This window comes from Zea mays, chromosome 3, assembly GCF_902167145.1.
Source record: "Zea mays cultivar B73 chromosome 3, Zm-B73-REFERENCE-NAM-5.0, whole genome shotgun sequence".
Taxonomy (NCBI): Eukaryota; Viridiplantae; Streptophyta; class Magnoliopsida; order Poales; family Poaceae; genus Zea; species Zea mays.
This window is the reverse complement of record NC_050098.1, coordinates 38,863,009-38,871,251: the sequence shown is the minus strand read 5'-3', so window position 1 is coordinate 38,871,251 and position 8,243 is coordinate 38,863,009. Positions and strand designations below refer to the sequence as shown.

Sequence of the window (8,243 nt, the reverse complement as noted above, 5' to 3'; positions counted from 1 at the left end):
GGCTAAGTCCCGGAAGACGACGAACTCCGCTCCACCCGACCTAGGGCTCGGACTCGGGCTAAGTCCTGGAAGACGACGAACTCCGCTCCGCCCGACCCAGGGCTCGGACTCGGGCTAAGTCCCGGAAGACGGCGAACTCCGCTCCGCCCGACCCAGGGCTCGGACTCGGGCTCAGCCCCAGAAGACGACGAACTCCGCTTCGCCCGACCCCAGGGCTCGGACTCCGCCCTGGCCTCAGCCGACGGCCTCCGCCTCGCCCGACCCAGGGGCTCGGACTCGACCTCGGCCACGGAAGACAGACTCGACAAGAGGCGCCATCATCGCCCTACCCCGAGCTGACTCGGGCCGCAGGAAACAAGACCGGCGTCCCATCTGGCTCGCTCCGCCAGATAGGCAATGATGACGCCCCCATACTCTGTGACGACGGCGGCTCTCGGCCCCCTTACGGAAGCAGGAGGACGTCAGCAAGGACTCAACCGCTCCGACAGCTGTCCCTCCGCCAGGCTCCATCGCTCCTCCGACGGCCACGACATCACACCAGCTGGGTGCCAAAATCTCTCCGGCTGCCACAACGGCATGTACTTAGGGCGCTAGCTCTCCTCCGCTAGACACGTAGCACTCTGCTACACCCCCCATTGTACACCTGGATCCCCTCCTTACGCCTATAAAAGGAAGGACCAGGGCCCTCTTAGAGAGGGTTGGCCGCGCGGGGACGAGGACGAGACAGGCGCTCGCTTGGGGCCGCTCGCTCCCTCTCCCGCGTGGACGCTTGTAACCCCCTACTGCAAGCGCACCCGACCTGGGCGCGGGACGAACACGAAGGCCGCGGGATTCCCACCTCTCTCACGCCGGTCTCCGGCCGCCTCGCTCTCCCCCCTTCGCGCTCGCCCTCGCGCTCGACCCATCTGGGCTGGGGCACGCGGCGACATTCACTCGTCGGCCCAGGGACCCCCGGTCTCGAAACGCCGACAACTATAGTGCCTAATCGTGTCGTGCCGGCACTATACGACACTAATACTTAATAGTGCTTGTGCCAGCCCAAGCACTATTTCATTTTAAAAGCTCAAAAAATATAAAGATCTTTAAGATTATATATATATAATTTTAAAACTTGAGTATTTATATCATTATAAAGTGAATTCATTATGTGTAAATCATAACAAATAACAATGTACAACCACGTGCACATATCACAATCACATCTATAAACCACATGTTGGTCTAAGTCGTGCCTAACCATGTCGGACAGTTAATCGTGTCGTGCTCGTGCCAATTCATCGTGCCGGTGTGGCGGCCCAAGCATGGCACTAGACTCATGTCGTGCCGGCACTGGCACTATATGAATCATGTCCGTGCCGTGCCGAAGCACTATAGGCCGTGCCGTGCTGGCTCATTTAGCACGACTCGTCTGGCCATCTATAGTTACGATCGAGTATCTTTAGGCCTGTTTGGTTCAGCTTTTTTCTAACCAGCTTTTCCGAGAATCTAGCTGTGGGAAAAATCTGGCTGTGTAGAGAATCTGAGTATCATTAGGATTACGTGCGGAGTAAGATAAAGTTGTCCATGGGGCTCAGGATCTATAAAGTGACGGATTAATACTATTGCGACGATTCAATCGATTACATGTTTATGTTGATTTTGAATGGTTTTTACCCAAACAAATTTTATAGAAACTGGCTGAAAAGCTGAGTGTTTGGCAGTCCGCAACAGCTTTTGATGGCTAGAAGCTACGAAAAGCCGAAACAAACGGGACATTTATCTTGTGAACCTCTCACACTGTTTTTTTGGTTATAAAAGATCATCACATGGTATAGTTGCGGACAAGAATACCACCCACGAAGCCTACGGCCTACCAACAGTTGCTAACGACGTGCTCGTGCTAGCTCGCCGGACTCCATGTCATCATGGCATCAAGACGACCACGCCGCTCCGACTCACGACGGCGAGGATGGCCATTCCTCCCAGCCGTTTCCGGTTCCAAGCGTGACGGCAGCCATTGCGAACTACCTTGCGTCCCAACCGACCCAGCACATCTCCCAGCCGCAGCCATCTCCTCCTCGCTGGCACAACTACACGCCGCTGCAGCAACGGCCGTCGCACCGTCCGCACCGCGCCGCACCGGCCGCCCCCTTGCTGTGGGCGTTCAGTACGCTTCTGTCGCCTCCCCGTAGCCTTTCACCCTGGACCGCTGGGCCGGTCGTCCCAGGAGGCGAGATCCCTGACGGCTCGCCCGCCGGTGGGGGCAGGGCGGGAGACGCGAACGGCTGCCTGCGCTTGGCGAGGCGCGTCGGGCGCAAGGCAGCCGGCGAGGGACGCAACTTCATGCTCTCGCCGCTGTCTTTCCACGCGGCGCTCGCGCTGGTGGCTTCGGGCGCGAACGGCGAGACGCAGGCGGAGCTGCTGCGTTTCCTAGGCTCGGCGTCGCTAGACGAGCTGCAGCACGCCGCGGCGACGAGGCTGGTCGCCGCGCTGCGCGGCATCCCGCAGACGTCCTTCGCGTGCGGCGTCTGGGTGGACCGGCGGTGCGCGCTCAGGGAGGAGTTCGCGGACGTCGCCGGTGCCGTCTACGCCGCCGTCGCAGAGTCCGTGGACTTCGTGTCACAGGTGCGGCCTGATTATTATTCGTTCGTTATATATGCTAATGGTGAAGTAGTCATTGCGTATCTCGGTAGCACATGGAAGGAATGGAAACAAGATTCCATTATAAATATTTAAATGGCTCCATCTTGCAGGCCGAGGAGGCGAGGCAGCGCATCAACGACTTCGTGAAGGACGCGACGAAAGGGCTCATCGGCGCCGTCCTTCCTCAAGGCTCCGTCGGCCCGTCCACGGTGGCCGTGCTTGCCAACGGTCTCCACTTCAAGGGGACATGGGCTCAGCCGTTCGACCCGTCACGGACCTTCGACGCGCCGTTCCATCTCCCCGGCGGGGGCACCGTGCGCGCGCCGTTCATGACGACGACGAGGACGTATGCGTATGAGCAGCACTACGTCGCAGTGTTCTCCGGTTTCAGGGCTCTAAAGCTGCCCTACAGCTGCATATAGATGTACAGAAAGCCCGCGGCACGAAAGCACGAACGAAAGCACGCTTCCTCGGCCCGGCACGAGCCCAGTCCGGCCCGTTTTAAGCGGGTCCGTGCCAGCCCGGCCCGAATATGCGTGCCGGGCTCGTGCACACTATTCAGCCCGTTGGGCTAGCACGGCACGGCATGGATTTTAGCCTAGGCACGGTTAGAGCTCGTATCTGTTAACTTGCGCACAGCCCAGTAGCAGTAGCCCACATCCGCGGACCGCGGTCACGCAGACACGCACGCCACGCCGCCCCAGTAGCTTAAAGCCTACGTGAGCGCCACATCTGTTGCCCCAGCCGCCCCCGCCCCCAGCCGCATTTCTCTTCCCCGAAACCCTTACCCTAATCGCCTCCGCTCCGCCGCTCGTCCGCTCCTCGTCCTCGGATCCGTCTCCGCCTCTCCGGTCTCCATCGACCACCGCTCGTCCGCTCCTCGTCCTCGGAAATCTCCAGTCTCCACTCTCCAGCGCGCCTCTCCACCGCGCGTCAGAGCCTCTCGACGGATCCGTCATCGGCTGTCCGTGGATCCATCCCTCTCCGTGGCGCCGCCCCTCTCCGTGGATCCGTGCGTCCGTGGCGCCGCCCCTCTCCGTGGATCCGTGGACCGTGGGTCCGTAGCGCCGCCCGTCTCCGTGGATCCGTCTCCGTCGCACGCCCGCGCCTCTCCACGGTCACGGTATCTGTCTCTGTCTCCTCTCCGTCTTCTTCCCCGCCTCTCCGTGGATCCTTCTCCGTCACCGGACTGTCCGCGCCTCTCCGTGGATCCGTCTCCTCTACGTCTTCTTCCCCGCGTCTCTGTGTCTCCTCTAGTCCTCTGCAAGGATCTCTCTCCATCTCTGTCTTCTTCGGTGTCTCTTTTGTGGCCCATCGTCGACAGAATCGGTGCTCCGGCAGACCGGCTTCATTCCTAAGCCGCGTAGGTAACACCTCCTCCTCACGACCTCACCATAGTCGGATCTGTTGTAGGCAGTAGCCAGTAGCAGTAGCTAACATCTCCGCGTCACTTTTGTTTGTAGGCCGTGAGGAACCGACGCGTCGGCAATGGAGGACGGTGGTGGTGACATTAGTCGCTCCATCAACCACGATTTGAGGCTGCTCGGAGAACCTGGAGTCCCTGAGAGCCGTGCTACTACCACTACCGACCATGCTAGTGGCAGTGGTAGTAGTGCTGCAGTTCCTATCGACCTCGCCGTCGGGGAATCTGGCGCTGGCCAAGGCGCAGAAGCTCCTGCTGAGGTTGGTCAGGGCTCCAGCGACCGCAAGAGGTGTAACACCTCAAAGGTATGGGATGATTTTGAGCCTGTGTACACGATTAAGAACGGCAAGAGGGTAAGGACTGGTGGGAAGTGTCACTGGTGCAAACAAACTTTGTCTGCTGTGTCTTCTAGTGGTACTGGCCATTTGCTTAGGCATCAACGTGATTGCAAAGTAAAACATGCTAGGATGGGCAAGCAGTCCATGATTAAGTTAAACCCTGGTGGTTCTGTTCGTAATTTTGATTATTGTCCCCATCGTGCTAGAACAGAGATGTGTAGGTTGATTGCCATGCTTGATCTTCCTCTAAATTTTGCTGAGTCCTCTGCTTTTGAGCAGTACATAAAATTATCCCACAATCCTGGCTTCAAATCTATGACCAGACAAACTACATCTAGGGATATGGTTAAGTACTATACTGATCGTCGTAAGGTTATAGCTGATTGCTTGTTGTCTGCTTCGTCTATTGCGATTACTTCTGATATTTGGTCAGGAAATGCTAAAGAGGACTACCTTAGTGTAGTTGCTCATTACATTAATAAGGATTGGATGTTAGAAAAGAGAATCATTGGCCTTAGGCTCATAGAGTCTGCTCACACTGGTGTCAACATTGCTGGCCATATCTATACTTTTATTGATGATTTTGCATGCACTAACAAAGTGATCTCTATCACTTTGGATAATGCATCTTCTAACTCTAGAGCTATGGAGAAGCTTAAACCTCTACTGTCTGGTTACGTTGGTAGTCTTTTGTTGCATCAACGTTGTGCATGCCACATTATCAATCTTATTGTCAAGTCTGGCTTGAAACGACTTAAGCCTTACATTGAAGCATTTAGAACTGCTATTTCATTCCTAAACTCCTCTAATCAGCGCATTGCTGCTTATAAGAGTTACTGTGTTGCTATGGATGTACGCCCTCGTAAGTTCGGGCTAGACATGGATGTGAGGTGGAATTCTACATATCTCATGCTTAAGCATTTAATTCCATACAAGTCAACATTTTCTGTTTTCATGCATACTCATTACCCTAGAAAGCCTGGTGAACCTGATCTATTAACAGAGGCTCATTGGTATGTGGCTGAAAAGGTTCTAGAATTTTTGGAATTGTTCTATGATGCAACTGTATCCCTTTCTGGTGTTTATTATCCCACATCTCCTCTGATATTGCATAACATACTTGATATTGCTAAACATTTAAATGAGTATGACAATGATCACTTGCTTAGAAATGCTATTTTTCCTATGAAGTCTAAATTCCTTAAGTACTGGAGGGATATTCCAATGTTATATGCTTTTGCTTTCATACTGGACCCTAGAGCAAAGATTAGAGGTTTTCATAATTTTCTGAGGATATTGTCTGGGCTAACTGGTACTGACTACTCAAATTTCTATTCTAATGTGAGATCTGAATTGACTGTAATGTTTACTAAATATGATGCTAAGTTTGGTGCAGTTAAACTATAGAGGACCACTCCTACAACATCTATTACTGGTAAGAGGAAACAACAATGGAGCTGGATCTATGGATCTGAAAATGAGTATACTCCTCCTATTACTCCTCCTAACTTGTCTAGGGGAACATCAGCATCTGAATTGTTACAGGCAGCAAGCTCTGGTGCATGCATAAGTTCTTTAGACTCTGAACTGTCCTCCTACCTTGACAGAGACACTCTTCAGAAGTTTGAGGATGATTTCAACCTCTTAAACTGGTGGCATGAGCATAAACTAACCTTTCCTGTTCTCTCAATATTAGCTAGAGATGTTATTTCAGTTCCTGTTTCAACATTATCTTCTGAGTCTGCTTTCAGTCTTTGTGGCAGGATCATCGAGGAACGACGACGACGATTAGCCCCAGAGATGGTTGAGATGCTCCTTTGCATCAAGGACTGGGAGCTAGGTGATGCAAGAGCTCAACACTCTGCCCAGGACAAAGAATTAGAAGATGCATTCAAAGGAATGTATCTTGATGAGGTGGAGGAACTTAAGACTTAGGGTATTAGGACTGTATCTGTAATTCTCTATCTTCATGTTTCATCCATGTAATATGTAGTCATTATTCATCAACAGCGAACATTATATATGAGATGGGACTGTACTCTTTTCCTTTCTAGGGTTTTCTCACGAGGTGTGAGTTTTTACCTAGAAAGGTTTTTAACGAGGCAGTCATTGCACAAATAGCTCTTTTATATTTAATTCTATATTTCTATGTGTCTCCTGTTTGTTTTCAGTCTTTTTATATGTGTTGGTTGTTGCCTTTTTATATGCCTATAGTGTTATTCTATAAAACAGGCCCGGGCCAGCCCGGCACTGTTTTTAGGACGGGCTATCCGGGCCAGCCCGGCACGTTTAGGCCCGAGCAATGCCGGGTTCGTTCAGTATTTGAGGCCCGCGGGTCAGTAAGGCCCGGCCCAGTCAGTCCGGCGTGCCTGACGGGCCGTGCTCTAAATGGGCCGGGCTGTACCGGGGCCGGGCCGGACGGCCCGTTTGGCCATCAGCAACTAGTGGCACCAAGCCGCGTACTTCTACATGCTTCTACTCCTCCCAGACGACGACAGGGCCGTCTCGGCGCCGGGGTTCATCAGGAGGCACACGCCGGCGTGCAAGGTTCCGGCAGGGCGGCTCATGGTCCCCAAGTTCAAGTTCGCGTACGAGTTCGAGGCGAGCGAGGAGATGCGAAGGCTGGGTGTCGCCAGGGCTTTTGAAGGCGGCGACTTCTCCGGCATGTTCGCCGGCGGAGGCGGGGATTCCGTCAATGGAGTGTACCATAAGGCTACCGTCGAGGTGGACGAGGAGGGCACCGTAGCTGCCGCTGCCACTGCCGTGTCCATTTGCCTCAGCGCGAGCGCCATCCTGCCGGTGGATTTCGTGGCGGACCGGCCCTTCTTGTTCGCCGTCGTGGAGGAGAGGAGCGGCGCCGTGCTCTTCTTTGGCCATGTGGTGAATCCACTAGCGGAGTGATCCACCCACCTGCGACTTCTATTTTACCATTTGCGTCCGTAATCGCATTTCTAAATGCTTGTTCATAGAGGAAAGCCGAGATGTAGATCGGTAGACAGTAGTCTCTAATTATTCGTATCGTTTTCCAAACCTATCTCTTATTTTAGTGATGTGTGAATGAAATGAAATAATGGATTCTTAAAAAATCGTAATTGCTGTACATTTTCCCCATTTATCCTAATTTAGCCATGACGTGAAAGATATGACATAATAGATTTTAAAATTTAAAATATTCCTTAAATTTCATTCTCTAAAATAATATTCCTTATATCTTTTACAGGATTCTGTTCTATATCTTTTCATTCTCCAGCAATGTCCTATAAATTCTATCCTCTCCTATGTACGAATGTTGTTACCGGACTTCATATTCTACATTTCTTTCGTATCGGACGCACAGGAGGAAAAAGGCCGTTCGTATGTTCAATCAGAGTCCATCCTATAAAACAACATAGCTAGGCTTCACTGTTTTGCAAATTTCTTAGGTATGGCACAATATCATAACATAATTAACCGCAACATAGTGAAATAAGATAGTAGGAAAAAAATGTAATGGAAGAACTGTAGCAAGTTCGATGTCGTAGTATGGCAAAAGATGCATCACATTCATACGTATACTTCAACATTGTTGCATACATCACCTACGCAAATAACAACCATAAGACACCACAACAGCTAGAGTTCTTGACTTTCAACAGCTATTAGAGAATTGCATGCAAACAGAGATATGATGCAAAAATGTAGTCGACTAGTTCTTTGACACTAATACATTTTTGCAAGCAAAGAAGACTTCATAGTCTCCATGCTATGACTTCCATGCCAAGTACAAACACTAGTTAACCTGTGGTAGATCACTCCTTTTTCCCATCACATGAGACATGATGTAAACTCCACGCCCCTGTTCGCAGAACCAGGAAACAGAC

General features: G+C 51.8%; 1 protein-coding gene across 1 annotated transcript; it reads left to right on the top strand.

Annotated features, from left to right (window-relative positions):
* Positions 1 to 1,896: 1,896 nt before the first annotated feature.
* On the top strand, positions 1,897 to 7,484 carry LOC103651885 (putative serpin-Z12). Its single transcript, XM_008677565.3, has 4 exons — positions 1,897 to 2,604; positions 2,733 to 3,033; positions 4,094 to 4,120; positions 6,839 to 7,484. Exons 1-4 carry the CDS (start codon positions 1,897 to 1,899, stop codon positions 7,282 to 7,284), a joined length of 1,482 nt encoding a protein of 493 aa, XP_008675787.1. The 3' UTR covers positions 7,285 to 7,484.
* The last annotated feature ends 759 nt before the right edge of the window (positions 7,485 to 8,243 follow it).

Bases quoted from the DNA above. Each gene is read 5' to 3' on its own strand.
- LOC103651885 (XM_008677565.3), top strand. From the start codon at position 1,897: ATGTCATCATGGCATCAAGACGACCACGCCGCTCCGACTCACGACGGC. The intron at 3,034-4,093 runs GCTGCATATAGA...GTAGGCCGTGAG, and splicing joins GGCTCTAAAGCTGCCCTACA to GAACCGACGCGTCGGCAATG. The intron at 4,121-6,838 runs GTGGTGGTGACA...AGTGGCACCAAG, and splicing joins CGCGTCGGCAATGGAGGACG to CCGCGTACTTCTACATGCTT.